The sequence below is a fragment of the Eimeria necatrix genome, genomic scaffold (genome assembly GCF_000499385.1).
Source record: "Eimeria necatrix Houghton genomic scaffold, Enh_scaff26, whole genome shotgun sequence".
NCBI lineage: Eukaryota > Apicomplexa > Conoidasida > Eucoccidiorida > Eimeriidae > Eimeria > Eimeria necatrix.
The window spans coordinates 1-14,833 of NW_013655239.1; the positions used below are offsets into that span (position 1 = coordinate 1).

Consider the following 14,833-nt stretch of genomic DNA (forward strand, 5'->3'; position numbering starts at 1 on the left):
AAATGTCTTCATGAGTGTTGTACTGACGCTTTTGGCCGCGTTGACCTGTATACTTGTTGCAGTGGCGTCCGTTTTGCACAAAGTTGGGATCCCGGTGTGCGACTACGCTACAGTACGCTTCATGGATGTAAATAGCTCTCACATTCTTGCTAAACTGTATGGTGAGGACAGTGAAATTTTTGAAGTAGCCAAAATATGCCTATCGGCAACTGGTAGTGGAGAGCTCCTCCAGAACGAGGACGGTTCAAACCAAATAGACGAACTTGTGGAAACATTGGAATCTAAAAGGAAGGAAATATGCAATTCGATTCCGGAGCCGGAAGAAACTGACTTCAATTTCCTCGGTAGGGAGGTTTTCGCAAACTTAGGAGAAGAAACAAATACTCTGGCTTGTCCTGATTTAATCAAAGCAGCCGCATGATCTTCCGGAAAATTCATAATGTTTTCCTATTATATACTTAGGTTGCGTGCCTGTCATGATATTCATCAGACTTTAAAAACCTTGATGAGGATGCAAGGCACCAGAGTTGGGCAGTATTATCGACGGAGACTACCGCCGGAACTTTTGAGGAAATCATCCAGGTAAGATATCTATACATAGACAAGAAAACAATGAGGCTGCGGCGCCTTCAGCGTCCTTAGCTGCTTCACAGTTTGGCTTATATAGTAGAAACAAAAAAAACGGGAGCATTAACCGGAGCAAAGATCGCCTTCGAGTACTTTTGAACCGGATGTTTTTGCTTCTGCAGAGCGGTATCCAAGATTTAGATTCCACAGTGACAATATCCGGCTCTAAGAAAAAAATATATGGTATGGAAAGTGCTAGAAGCGCAATCAGACCTTGGAGAATCAGCATCAGCAACGCATCAAACCCGGGGAGCTTGATTATCACAAGCGAGGCACCCACTGATGAACAACTTAACCAGTGGGCTACAGAGTGCAACAAAGCTAAGGTGAGCCACTCCTATACAGTTTCTTCCGGGGACGCTGAGGCTTCATGCATTTGCTCTTTTGCCCTTTTTCTCACAATTGAGCCATTCCTGACGGCTTCCGGTGAACAGGCCCTCCTTTTAGCCTTGTGTCTTCCGTCCAGGGTCAAGTGGAATGCGACAAGGTAAAGGCAGGCGTGCCGATACTGAAAAAAAGGATTTCCCTGCTGATTTCCCCTGCCCAGTGCTATTCTAGCTCAAGTGGATCTGTTGGGAGACCCTGCTCAGTTAAAGAGCTTATGGGAGGTTCGGGTGAATCCAGTGTGCCCCAAAATGCTCTTGACCGATCAGTTACCGCTGCTGCTGACTCAGGTGAGCTTTCAGGACTGTTTGGGATCTTAAGGGCAGAACTATAGGCCTAAATTGAAATTAAGGGCAGAAGAAAATACATTCTTCAGAGGAACTTTATTGCTGGCTGATTGTTTTGCTTTCCGATTCTAGTGAAGCGCCTGAGAGTCAAGATTGAAACCAGCAAAGATGCAGCATGTGAGTTTGTTTCTCTCCCTGCCTTTCCCTCGGCAGCCTATTGTTTCATGTTCAGAGAGCAAATGCCATTGATTTAGGATGGCCTTGGTACTATTGTGGCAATTTTCTTGGAGTGTGCTGTCAAACACAGGCGCTGTGGCGGACGAAAGCATTACCACTGTACAAAACGAAGTGCTCAAGCTTAAACAGGGCAGCAACTGCAAATTCACACGGGACCGGATGATCCGACTGACCAATCACTTGTGTTACAATGCTATAGATAGCCTAAGTACAGTAAGTTTGACTTCTCTTTCCTGCTTTTCACTCATTATGCTCATTTGGCTATGCACATGAGAAGAGAGCTGCATCCATTGTTACTGACTGTGGCGTGGGCGTCCCCCCGCAACCCTGCTTTTCCTTAGACGCTGGTGTTAGCTTGTTATTGGAAATGAGTATCATGCTTTGTGCAGGTGACTGCGCTATATTTTATACTGGCCCTTGCGATGATGCTGCTGGTAACGGTGCTTCTTATCCTTATTATCGAGTTACGTGATAATGATAAGTACGGATCCACACAGTGTGCTCCCGCAGAAGACCACTCAGTAGAAAAAGCGGGTTCAGATGTTGAGGCTCCCGTCGTGGCCAATCCAGAAGAAACGAAAGAAGCAGATGGTAAAAAAGAACGTCACACACGCTTCCAAATGTAAAGAAATGTCGTTGTGATATCCTGGAGGCGTACGCTTCACAGGGCAGTTCAAAGTCGTGCATATTCACCGTGCAATGTGCAGTGGAAGGTGCTAACTATGACTTGGTTACATTGGCTGTTTATGCAGCTGAGCAGGTTTAATCTTGCAATCGGGTCTGTTGTGATGCGTTTCTGTGCAGTTGATGGCGCCGTCGATCCGGATACTGTTCATGAAGTCCCTCCAGCAGCCTCGGAAGATCCGGAAGCAGCACCGCATAGCCCGGAGAGTGCTTCAAAGGAAGATTTGAAAGCAACTGAGGAGGGCCCGTAGCTTGGAAGGCTAATGAAGTTGCACGTGGGAAGCCTTTTTTCTTGTGCCCAGAGTGTTGGTGATTTAAGATGCTTCCTGTTTTAATGCATTTGACAATAATAGCCCCCTTTTTTATGTATTCACATGCAAATTAGCCTGGAGTATACGTAGAGAAACTGCACTCACTTGTTCGTTGTTTTTGGCTGCCAGCGATAAAGAAAGCAGCTGACTTTCCTCCTTCAGTTAGGCGCTGGATTCAGTGTGTGCAAGAAAAGCGGATCTGTATGTGCAAGAACCCACACAAAGATACAAACTATACGGGAAAAGCAGTAGAAAAGATGGAAGAGCCCGGCTTCTTGTTGGATCAGTTTGGAGAGCTGCATGAGTATCCCTTCAATCAAGTCGCTCTACGTGTTTTTCTTTTGCAAACATGTGTTTGGAGAAGCTGATATGCGTCAATATACTTTGAATTATTGTAGGATTGGCATTTGGAGGGACTTGTCATCGTTCTCGTGAAGCGACTTATGAATATGACGCACATACTAACAGCACGTTTGTGCAGGCTAATCGAAAGTATTTTGGCTATGACCTGCAACACAACTATGCGTTGCCCAGCTGCGCTGCCGTGCGCATCCGGATATGCGGTGCCGTGAAGCTAGAGGCAAAGAAGAGGACATTTAAGCCCTGGATGCCAAGTTATAAGCCTGTAGTGGCATGAAAAACATAACCAATTTTTCCAAATGGAACTGAGACAGGCGTCTGCGCGCCTGCTCGAACAGTTTCAGTTACTGTCGACAAAAGTTATAGGGAACCGAATATTTTTTAACGCGAAGCTTGCAATTACGCGTCCATTAAATCTGCACAGGTAAGGAGAGCTTGTAGAAGACACCAAACAGCTCAATGAAGGATCCGTTTTAGCAAATCGTGATCCGTGTAGCATAGGGTGCATCAGCTATCATTCAAAGAAACATCAAGACGCTTGCTGCCAAGTATCCAGGATGCGCTGTGAGGTATAGACATGGCAACAGCGAATTCTTCTCAATTTTCAGGACTCATTTGTGAAACATTATTAGATAACTGTACACCCAAGTGAATCAGTACCCAAAAAATCAGAGAGTATTAGACGATGGTGAGCGCACGAGTATATACCATGGCCAGCGGAGGCCAGCTGCATACTGAAGGAGTGGCAGAAATACTGAGACTTACTAAGTGGTGCAAGAGCTTTGCCGACGCAGCCTGGACGATAGCATATGGGATTAGATCTAGAGGCCGTCCATAAGAGTTGTACACCTAAATGCTTGCATACGCTGCTGGTGAGTTACTAGAAGAGGAATATATACATATACCCATCGGCTACCACAACCAGATCATCAGCCTCTCCGCGCAGAGTTAACAAGGAAGCGCTAGCCCTTGTAGCAGCCTTAGAAAAATGACACCACTTACCACGCGGTGAGAAAGCTGCTACCTACAGAAACCGTCACGTCTCAACATATTTACCGTGCGTTAGTATTTACAGTACGTAAGTGTCAGCTAATGCTTCCATAGCCGCCCGATGGCTGGCTCTTTCAGCATCGTATGGGTACAAGCTGCAAGCAGAAGGGTGATCGACTCTGGTGCAACGGACCCCCCTCATTCCGCTCTGCCAAGACTCGCAGTTGCAGATATACCGTCTCCTGAGCGTCATGTTTAGCCCAAAAGAGTGCTCAAAAATATACGGTATACTGGTGCACGCAGTGCATCAGAGAGCTTAGTAGGACGGCACTGATGCTACGGGCTGCGGAAGAAAGCAGGAATCCCTCTGCAGCACTTCGCACTTCACAACTGGAGCTGTTACCCCTACCTCTGCTACCAAGAACCATGGCACGCTTGACAGGGCATGGATGCCCTAATCTTCGATTGCATTTCCGGCTGCTCCCAGGTGTAACCGTGTCTTACGCCTTAGCGTGCAGAAGCGCACTGAGCGATGTACGTACAGCTACACCAGGACCCTAGGGGTAACATCACGCTACCAAGAACTAATGCTTTCGCATTGATATTCCAATGCGCAACCTAAATCTGGTTTACGACCTGTTAACAAGCTCAAAACTACAGCAGGAAACTTCTGCTTGCCCGTCTGCATTACACTGAGTGGAGCAACAGAGTCCTTGTAGCGGGCCGTTCCGCCATTATTCGGCCATTTAGTGTTGCTCACAGCACATGGAAATCTTCTCCATGTATTGGAACGAGTAGACCTGTGCTTCTAATGACGTGCTACACGATCCCTTCTCCACTGAGTGAACAGCCATGCCCTGCATCTGCCCGGATCCGCCCCTACTCAAATAAATGGTTGTTTCTGCTTTTCTTCTGCCAGGAAGCTGGGAAAGTGTGTGCTTACATCATATGGTATTCTGGTACACTCTAGTCCAGTCTCTTGAGACGACGCAACTTAGTCAAAGCGATCCGAGCCTTACGACCAGTACCACTTAACAACACTGAATCAAACTAAGTCACGCAAACATTTGTTTCTGGATGTTGCTTTCGTGCCCTACTTCAACACATGCTTTAAGAGCAAATATTTCCACGTGCTCTCAGCAACAGTAAACGGGCGAAGAAAGCGGAGCGGCCCACTACACCGACTCCTTTGCACCAGTCAATATAGTGCTGACAGAACAAGGAAGTAATGACCAGACGCAGTGGGTTGCTTTTTTTAGTCCCTTCAATGCCGATTATCTGCTTGTCAAATAGCGGACAAATTGGCAAAAGGAACGCTGCAATAATCATAGAGATCTGGGAGCTGCACCGCATGCATGTCCTTGGCTGCCCGAGGCTGCATGTAGTTGCTGTGCTGTGCCTTAGCTCACTGAGTGTAGTTTACCTTTTTCCCCCTTCAATACTAATTTTAACTGAAAATTCCCTCATACGAGGGATTTTCGTGTGGATTAACTCTTGGACGGTTCAACCATTGTCGACTGGGCCAGTGGATTACTTTACTGCGTGTCATGCACTCTGTGGCTTTCTCTACTGTTCTCGTCTAGCCGGAGCTTATATTTATACCTGTATACTCACCATACACTGTGATTGAGATCTGCATATCATCTGGAGGGCATCACTCAATCAGGACGCACAGTCGTAATTCCCGCACGATCCGCCTGAGCCACGGGGCACAACTGCTCGTTGCTTTACGATACTCGCCTTCCACGCAGTGTGTGTTGAGGGTTCATAGAGGCCTGCCTTGATGTATAAACATATTTTTTTAGCTCCACTTGCTGTGGGGAACAAGGTGCCTCTCGCAAACGTCCCTGCGATTTACTGCTTCTTCAATAACGCGTCAAGCCGACTGTAGACTCCTCTATTGGAAAACGACTTTTTTGACGCTGGGGGTTACTTAAACGCAGCGTGTGGTTGGGGGGACAGCGGCCCGCTCCTTTACGATGGACGCTTCCGAGTTATTTTCCATCTCATCGAGGCAGCCAGCCCGAATGCCTCCAGATATTAAAGAGCTTCCTCCGATAACGCGAGGCCGAAGCAGCAACTTTCCTGACCGAGTTGGCAGCCCATCAGAAAGCCCTCACCAGTCTCGCCGGAAGTCGGCAGGTTGTTCTATGAGGCCAGTCAAGGAGGAACGGCAACAAGCGGAACCAGAGCATGCGCCTGAAGGGTCGGCAAACCACGCCAACTTGGATTATGAAACCGAGGCAGCTACTGAACATAGACCGCATTCACGACAGCCCCGTTCAGCGTCGTCCGCTCGACAGCGCACGGGTCGACACCGCGACGCACAGATGCCACACAGTGGCAGCAGCAGCAGGCGCTCAAGCTGCAATGCGTGGGTTTTTGCTACCAGTGTTTTGATGAAAACAAAAGTGGTGCAACTACTTGCTTTTTATGCTTACTAGACGTGTCCAACTGCCTTGATTTCAGGTCGTGTGGGCCGTTGCCAACGTGGGACGAATTTTTTGAGAAATGCGAAGACATCAGACCTTTAGAGAGCAGCGACGTAAGACAGCTTCTTAGCACACTAATGTGCTCCCTTCACATGAGCGGCATAGGTAGCATGAACTTGAAATCTACTTCGGTTTGACTGCAAGTTTCAGAACCTTTGGAAGGCTGGTGCTCGATGCCTGTAGAACAACGGCTAATACGTTTAGGAACCTGCGACTCTCACATTTATCTAAAGATGAGCCTGTTGCCCGTTGCGGCATGTGCGTCAACGCAGACATTTCGTGTCTATTCTAGTGGCTCGGCTGGACCTCTTCTCTTCCTTCTTCACGGAGCAGGTCACACGTCTTTGAGCTGGGCATGCTTCACGGTAGGCGAATCAGTGTCTTGGTGCACTTTCCCCCTGAAAAGACACCTATGAAATTCATTATTGCGATTGGGGTTTGCTTCCGCTGCGATGCATTGCTGCTGAATTCAGCGTCTGCTTCGCGATGGCTCGCTCCCGCTTCGTGTATTCGCGTATGATGCAAGAGGACACGGCGCGACCGTGTGCGCTGATGAGAAGAATTTGTCAGCAGAGGTCCTGACGGAAGATGGCATTGCAATCGTAAATTTTCTTTTCAATCGTTTGACTCGGGAGGAATTGCCGCAGAGGACCGACATGCAGAAAGGACCAGTGCAGGATGGCAATGCTCGAGGAGAACCAAGTGTGCATCGAGACCCGGATTCTTTGCCGTCTGTAATCCTTGTGGGCCACAGGTTCGCACAGCCTGCAGAAAATTTGTGCCGCTGAAAGAACTCCAACTGGCCTTGGAGTGGGTTCTTTACGTAACTGTGACGATGTTGTTTCTGCTCTTTTCATGTACAGCATGGGTGGAGCCATTGCCACGAGAATGGCCGCGTCGGGCCGAGTCCCACACCTAGACGGTTTAATGGTTTTAGACGTTGTAGAAGGTACGCGCTTCTACCTGGATGGAGCGTGCTCTCTCTGTAGCGCTGGGCGTTCGGTTATCTCGCCACTGCTTACGTCGGGCGGCCAAGCCACATGAATTATCAGCCAGTGCTTGATGGCCGTGTGTTCTATGTGGCTTCAAAGGATATTTTGACACTCTCTGTTTACGTTTACAGGAACTGCACTGGCGGCTTTGCCACAGATGGCGGCCTTCGTCAGTCGCTTCCCTAGTCTTTTCACGAGCTGTAAAGAGGCTGTGAATTGGAGCATTTTTGCTGGGCTCTTGTGTAACAGGAGCAGTGCAGCGATCTCAATACCCTCGCAGCTCGTGAAGACTACAAGAGGTGCACTGCCCGCCAGCCATAAGGGTGCAGATAAGGGACCCCCGGACGAAGAAGTTTGGTGAGCATCATAAAGCTTGGCCTCGTCTTCAACTTCTTTGGTCTTTAGCTCGAACGCTCTTCTCAGTGTTTCTCGTTTGAAGTGAAGGAAAGGCGCTGAACTATTGTCTCTGCTGGAACTGTTCAGGACATGGCGAGTTGACGTAATGGCCACAGAGCCATATTGGGAGGGTCCGTGCTGTCCCTCTACGCCTTGCTCCTTCAGACAACGTGTTCGCTAGGCCTTACTGTATACCAGCAATGACACTTCCGCCGATTTCCTGTTATGCTGTTCAGGTTGGTTCCGCGGGATGTCACATGCCTTTCTGTCGAGCCGCTGCGTCAAGATTTTAATATGCTCAAGCAGTGACCGTTTGGATAAGGAGTTGATGATAGCCCACATGCAGGTGATTAATTTTTCCACGAATGATTTAGTCTTCTGTATGCACTTGCTCAGTCTATATGTCTTCTGCGGAGAATTAGGACCTGCATCGCCATTGCGTCTGGCGACTCATCTGTGCAGGGGAAATTTCAAGTGCAGATCGTCAGCGGCTCAGGTCATGTAATCGAAGTGAGAATAGTCAAATACTTGAAGGCCTTGTTTCTGTAGTGGAGTTCTTAGCAATAGAAATTCTACGTTCTACCGTACCATGCGTTCTGCACAAGTCCTCGTTTTTTGCGAAGCCCTTTTGTTTAGGGGTTCCTGTGGTTGGTAGTTTTTTCAACCTTACCTGACACTGCATTTGCTGTGGCGAAGTGAAGCTAATGTTTCGGATCATGCCTGTTTCGGCTGCGTCGCTTTTTTCAGGAGGATCAGCCCGCTGAACTCTGCCGCGTCGTCCAGACATTTATTACTCGTTATCGGCTTCACCTTCCTCCGAGCCAGCGCGCAGGATTGATACGTGGATAAAGGCTGTCGGTTCTAGCTGGAGGCGCCATTATGTCTGTGTCACATATCATCGCCACCGTAGCGCCGTCTCCACAGCAGCGCCTACTGAGTGCTCAGCAGATGCACACCAGTGGTTTTAAGTAAAAGTGGTGTGAATGGTGTTTTCACTGCAGTACTGTGACGAGCGCCTTTCAAGCAGATTACCACTTTCTAGAGCAACTGCTCTACTTGGAAAAGCAAATGCCTGCACGCGCTGTATTTCCACGTTGCACTGTTGAGGCGGCACAGTCGGTGAATGTAGCAGCCAGGAAGTTCAAGTAGCTTGAGAAACCTCATTTGGTACGGCAACAAGTGGCTGTGCAGGAAGACGATGCCTCGTAAGAAAGATTTGCTCACTGGCTTCCTCACGCTTTTGCAAGATGCGCTGTAGGAAGCGGGAATGTGGCCGGCAGCCGCTACTTGTAACCCTCTTAGGTACTATTAGAAAACGTGTTCATCCGCCATGTTTTTGACTGAATTGCTGATATTTACGATATCGACGTGTAGATAGCAAATGGTAACTTGACAGGGCGCCGATGGGTGAGATCACATGTACTTGGGGACTGAGGAGAACTCGATTTGTGGAAAATTTGTACATTTCAAGGTTCTTTTTCCTAACTTTTAGTAGCGATAGAAGTTTGCTGCCTGTATGCAAAGTCAAGCTCTCGGTGGATACTGCGCCAGTTAGCAGGAAACAATGCGTGTTGGAAAGACGCAAATTCCTGTTTTTAACTCGCAGTGTTATGCGGTCCAAAAAGAGAATATTGCTGTGTGGTTCTTGGTAAAGAGCACTCCCCAACAAGCATCGGCCATAGTTTTTACTAGCAACTAGGGTGAGTAAGCACATCCTGCATGACAGTTGACGCCTTTTTCTGCTCGACGCCTTCAGGATGGGTATCTAGGCTGCATCCATGCCATAAATTCCCAGGCGTGCCACTGAGAAAGACGCTAACCGGCAAGCCTGCCAAACGGTCACCTGGGTAACACTGCATCTAACTGAATAGAGCTGGCCCAGAGTATTGCTCAATACGTTGCAACAGTGCGTCAGCGAAAGCAGCAGTTTCAGACCTTGGCGGACGGGAAGCAGGCGCATTTTCCACTGAGGGTACTCGCAGGAACCAGGGACGTTTGTTCCTTGGAGAGGCTTCTTTATACTACCGTGGGAGGAGTTGGGACTGCTCTGTGCCAGCAGGGACCTGTGAACGTTCGGTGACAGGCTACTGTTCGCAGCGATGGCGCTTCGTGCGTGTCGTACTGGCAGATGCGTCCACGTGCACGTTACACTTTGCTCTCGCTTGGGGCAGCGAGCCAACAAAGCGGCAGCTCTGATTTAGAGCTACTCAGCTGCTCATCAACGGGCTGGCCATGCTAGCTCAGTGTTCCTTTCTCATAAACGGACTGCATGGAACAAGATCTGCACAGATAGTTGTTTCCGCAATGCGCAAACCTATTGGGGCGACGGGGCTGGGTACCGCGGCGCAGCTGCGTTACCGTGGAGGAACGCCACAGCAAAGCGTTGGCAGCCGCGTCTCCTTTGTCTCACTTCTGAATTTGAGCTGGTGGTGCATACACAAAACTGTGATGTCAGCTTAGCCCTGAAGCTGAAGAGCTGGTTATTCGCCTCGATTTCCGTTTCAACGCTATGATTCGTCACCATGGTTTAGCTGCGTCAATTTGTGCAAGGCGAAGCACCAACAGAAGCAGCCCTCATTACTCCTGCAGCTATGAAAGAAGTGGCGCTTATATGGGCGCAGTTACTGTTTGGCAACAGTTGCGAAAGTTTACGCGCTGCATAATCTAGAAAGCAATAATCACTGCCTTATTCATAGGCAACGTCACTAGATATGCGCCCTCTCGTTAGAGGAGGAATTCACTAGTACGAGCATGATGATCCCCAATCGTTCCAGATATTTCAGGAGTCCCTGGGATAAATACACTAAACGTTTAATCAGTGGATATGTGGGCTCGTCGCCTCTTGTGTGTCGAACGTACAGGGGGACACCGGATTCAGTGTGCTGTACGGTGAGATACCTGATGCAGAGTTGTTCGGTTCGCACGGCTCGATCCAGCAGTGCACTGCCAGACCCTGGGCATTTCATGTTCAACCGTCGTGCCGTGAAGCCAAGTTGAAGAAAATGTAAATACCGTTGACTCCGAGAGCAACATCCGGACAGCCACTCACTCATCAACGATTTGCAGTGCCAAGGCTCACGTTCCTGATGGCCTCAAGCTGCAAAGAGTTGCTTCTGGAGACTCGCTCTCTATCCAAAGCTTGGCGGCGCGCCACTTTCTTCGAACGTACTACGGACAGCCTGAGAAGCCAGTAGCAAAGCGGCCCAACGCAAACGCGATAAGCTACTAAAAGGCATAATGCATTGTCTAATCCCTCATATGCTCCTCCTCCTCAGTGTGATTGTCAACGATTCTCACTTCATTCGTGTCCACGGCAGCCGGCGTCCGTGTCTGCGCCTCCCGATCCCACCTCCAAGAAGGCGCGGAAGTTGTTCCAAGTGAAATACTGGAACCCACGCCTCTTTAACACGCTGCTCATTGAGACGCGAATCCAGTTCTCCGCTTGTGAAGTCCTTTGAATGAGCATCCTCAAATGCTGCAGCTTCTACGACGTAATCTGCATATGTTGTGGAGACGTCAGCTACAAAGCCGTTAACACTTTTAACGACCCTTCCCACCACCTGCATCAATTCACAGACTGACAAGAACAGTGCGCAAAGCTACTTCTCAAGACCTAGAGGAAACTGCAGTATAATTCGCTCCGTCTTACAGTACGCTCACCGGTCATAAGCAAGAAAGTGACATGCAACTTCTGCATCTTGTACTGACCTCTGGATTTGCGCCTGTTGGTAACAAGCTCAGAAGTAGGCGACGAGCAGCCAATGAACCCTGGAGGCGCTAATGAATTTCCACACAGTGAAGCATCAGGATGGTAAATATGAAATAGAGCGAACTTTTAAAGAAACGAAACGGGAAACACTGAACCACCATTTGACTGTGGGGCTCACCACGTGGGTGGGGTCATACAGCAGAAGCGGAACAAATCCACGCCTTCCAGAGAGAGCTGATCGGTCGCTGGCGCTCGAGAGCTGTAACGCACTGTGCATGCTGGCCCCTCCCAGCTTGAGCAACACGGTTGCAAAGGCTTGGTCCCCGGCCTTGTCATGAAGTCGCTGTGCCAAGTCTATCAATGGTGCGTACTGCGAGTAGGGCACGTTTAACATGTCCGCTACAAGGCAAACAAGCAAATGTTTAGGCTTATGCAGTGAATCTAAAGTGGAGCACAGGTCTGGAACTTCACACTGACAGGTGTTGCTCCCCGTCGAGGCAACTGCCCTACCTGCTAGTTGTTTTAGTGTAAGCTCCTGACAGTCACCAACCGCTGGCAGTGGCCGGCGCTCGAAGCTGACGTGGCTTAGCTGCTCGATGCCCCGAAGTTTACGCAGCTCTGCGCTGCTGCACAATACAACTGATGTCCCAGGAGTCTGGCCCCGGCCTGCACGGCCAGCTCTGGAGCACACAAAGAATACGAGAAGCAGTGCTTGGCAGGCGCTTGACAGGTTCAACAGCATTAAAAGTTCGCTGGCCTTAAACGCAGGCACATTGCTTCTAACACCCGTAATTAAATTCAAGCAGCCAGGTCGTGCAATGTAGCTGTGTGCCTGAACATCAGGCACTTTTTCCTGCTTTCCCACCTATGTGTATAAGTCTCAGCAGTACTTGGCGGGTGCATGTGGACCACAAGGACGACGGAGGGTATATCAAGGCCCCTGGCTGCTACGTCAGTGCTGACGAGTACTGACGTCTGCAGGGTTTCATGCAACGTAAGTATTTATCCCGAGTGTATGAAATTCCACCACTGTTGTATGAACCACTTGCCAAATTGTGGCTTATTATGGGGTTCGGGATTAGCAAAGCTGTGCCGACGTCGCTTCTCGGAAACTCACATCTCCCTGTATAAAATTCTGCATGGCACGCTGGCGATCTTGCGTATCCATATTTGAATGCACTGAAGAAATAGACCACGAATCCAGTAATGGGTGACTTTTGATGTAACACACCTAGGAACAAGCAATGCACACCTAGTTCTGCACTGAGGAGCTGCACCAACAAAAGGGCTCGTTGAATTTGTAATATGCCTACGAGCTGAAAAAACGCTAACCTCTTCTTGAGAATCGGCGAAGACAATGCACTGCGGCGGCATGTCGTCTTTGGAGAGCTTTATGCCTGTTGATGATGCTGATTCGCCTGGAGGCTGCTGATGGCCCGCTGAAGTGACCGCTGCCTCGAGAGCTTCCAAAGAGTCACTTGCTAGATTGTTTGTCGGTAGCGGTGCCTCTGCCTCGTCATCTACAGTGCAGCTCTTCTTTGCTGAAGCTTCAGCTGATCCCCTATTTCTCATGTTTGGTTGCCTCTCTCCAGCAGTCACACGTGGAATGTAGGCTCTCAAGGTCTCCGCCAAAGCCAGCATCTTCCGTTCCTTTTCCATGTGCTCTTCTTCAATCGTTTGGTTCCGTCGTTGTTCGCCAGTTTTCTGTGGTGCTGGTGTCGTTCCAATTGCCACGCCTTCAACATAGCTTCCGTCGTCTCTCAAGGCGTCACCTAGACTCTGTGAAGGAATGAAGCATATGTGGTGCGTTACGCCGGCCCCCAATACTGCACTCCCTGGTTGAATTACACAACAATGAGCAGGCAGCTACAACTTAATCGCATCAACGAAGGAAGATGTGTAATGATATCGTATATGCTGAAAGCTTACCTAAGGCGCCCTTCTCTGACGTGTCTCCACTTTTACCCCTTGTGGAATTTTCCTCAGTGACCAGTTCTCCGTCTTTCACATGTTTGGATGCATTAAGGAGGTTTAATACCTCAACCTGTGGGAAGTCTGTTTCGAAGATGGAAAGCATACTTTGCGTTAGGACAGCACTAAAGCAAAGTAGCTGGAGAGAGCTACTGAAGCACTGCAGACCTTCGCCAGACAAATGTTTATCACCTTTGCCATCCTTACAGCCGAGCGCAGTCCGGTAAAGGAATTGTATTTTCGAGTGGTAGTCACGACGCAACAGTGCGTCTGCTTCATCAACGACTAACACACGCAGATTGTTTAAGCTAAGCGGAGAAGGCTCAAGCGGTCCTGATCGTTTTGTCCCCATGCCCCGTGGGTGCCTAAACCCTGTCAGGGCGCACACTCTATCTGGCGTGGATACCACAATTTTAGCGGGAATGTGCTGCAGCAGCTCTTTATGTTGGCGCATGGGAGATGTAGGATCTAAGAGGATTACCGGTGCTTGCGGCAGCAGGGCCATCGCGACGCTCGTTACCTGCCTAGCCAGTTCCCGTGAAGGGACTAGGATCAAGGCAAAAGGAAACGAATATGCTTCAGCCGAAGTATTCAGCGTATCCTTCATCTCCTCAGCCACAAATCTCTGCAAAATAGGGATTAGATACGCAAGCGTTTTCCCTGCACCTGGTCGTGCGGCAACAATTAGGCTTGTGCCTGCCAGTGCACGCAGAAGGCAATGCCTCTGGACATCGGCTAGCTTCCTGATTCCTAAGCGCTGCAGTCCTTCTTGTAACTCCGGCGATATGGGGAGGGCAGAAATTTTGGCAGCTGACAGTCCAGTAATCGCCCGGACTCCTGGCTGTCTCCGTGCGTCACCAAAATGTGACGCTGAGGAGGCCGATATCGCATGGCAACAAAAGCCCTTGCAGATTTTGAAGATCCGGCGATGCCGGTGCACGCAAGAAAAGCTTCCTGCCGTTGCACCGATCGCAAGACGGCTTGGGAGTGCTGGCCGAGTGCATGACCTCCCCCAACTAGCGAGGCGAAGCTCACCAGAGAGGTTTCCAAGGATATGAAATGACCTCTGCATTACTCCAAATATACCATTTCTGCAATGTTTGTCTACATTACAGTTTTCAGTTGGATGCTACTCTCGAAGTGAGTTTTCCACGCCACTCCCGTGGAGTTTCTCTTCGACGCGGGAAATTCGCCTACAACAGCGTCCGTTGATTCAAAATCGACATAATGGTAATTTCAATCGTCACCATCACGAACAAGTTGACGGGTCAGCCTGCGTGGATCGTCCATGAATCTACGTAAACAAATTTACAGGTGGCCAGGCAAAACATTGGGCATATGTTGGAGGAATGGGTGCAAAACTCCTAAGATCATCAAACGCGCTTAATGAATG

At 49.2% G+C, this 14,833-nt stretch overlaps 3 protein-coding genes across 3 annotated transcripts; 2 read left to right on the forward strand and 1 right to left on the reverse strand.

The window, feature by feature from the left end:
- Positions 1-62: 62 nt before the first annotated feature.
- ENH_00036640 (hypothetical protein) lies at positions 63-2,470 on the forward strand (the record flags this gene model as incomplete). Its single annotated transcript, XM_013585073.1, has 8 exons — positions 63-344; positions 491-582; positions 750-953; positions 1,094-1,301; positions 1,431-1,475; positions 1,606-1,748; positions 1,925-2,126; positions 2,340-2,470. Coding segments are annotated over 8 exons (1,307 nt in total), but the record flags the coding sequence as incomplete, so codon positions are not given.
- Positions 2,471-5,859: 3,389 nt separating this feature from the next.
- ENH_00036650 (protein phosphatase methylesterase 1, putative) lies at positions 5,860-8,609 on the forward strand (the record flags this gene model as incomplete). Its single annotated transcript, XM_013585074.1, has 10 exons — positions 5,860-6,254; positions 6,350-6,425; positions 6,645-6,737; positions 6,846-7,126; positions 7,236-7,321; positions 7,496-7,721; positions 7,848-7,891; positions 7,997-8,106; positions 8,223-8,270; positions 8,508-8,609. 10 exons carry the CDS (start codon positions 5,860-5,862, stop codon positions 8,607-8,609), a joined length of 1,461 nt encoding a protein of 486 aa, XP_013440528.1.
- A 2,203-nt stretch (positions 8,610-10,812) lies between these two features.
- ENH_00036660 (RNA helicase, putative) lies at positions 10,813-14,512 on the reverse strand (the record flags this gene model as incomplete). The annotated part of the gene is made up of 7 exons (XM_013585075.1): positions 10,813-10,939; positions 11,058-11,320; positions 11,648-11,868; positions 11,980-12,149; positions 12,587-12,648; positions 12,802-13,248; positions 13,460-14,512. The coding sequence occupies 7 exons, from the start codon at positions 14,510-14,512 to the stop codon at positions 10,813-10,815; spliced, it is 2,343 nt and encodes a 780-aa protein (XP_013440529.1).
- Between the last annotated feature and the right edge of the window lie 321 nt (positions 14,513-14,833).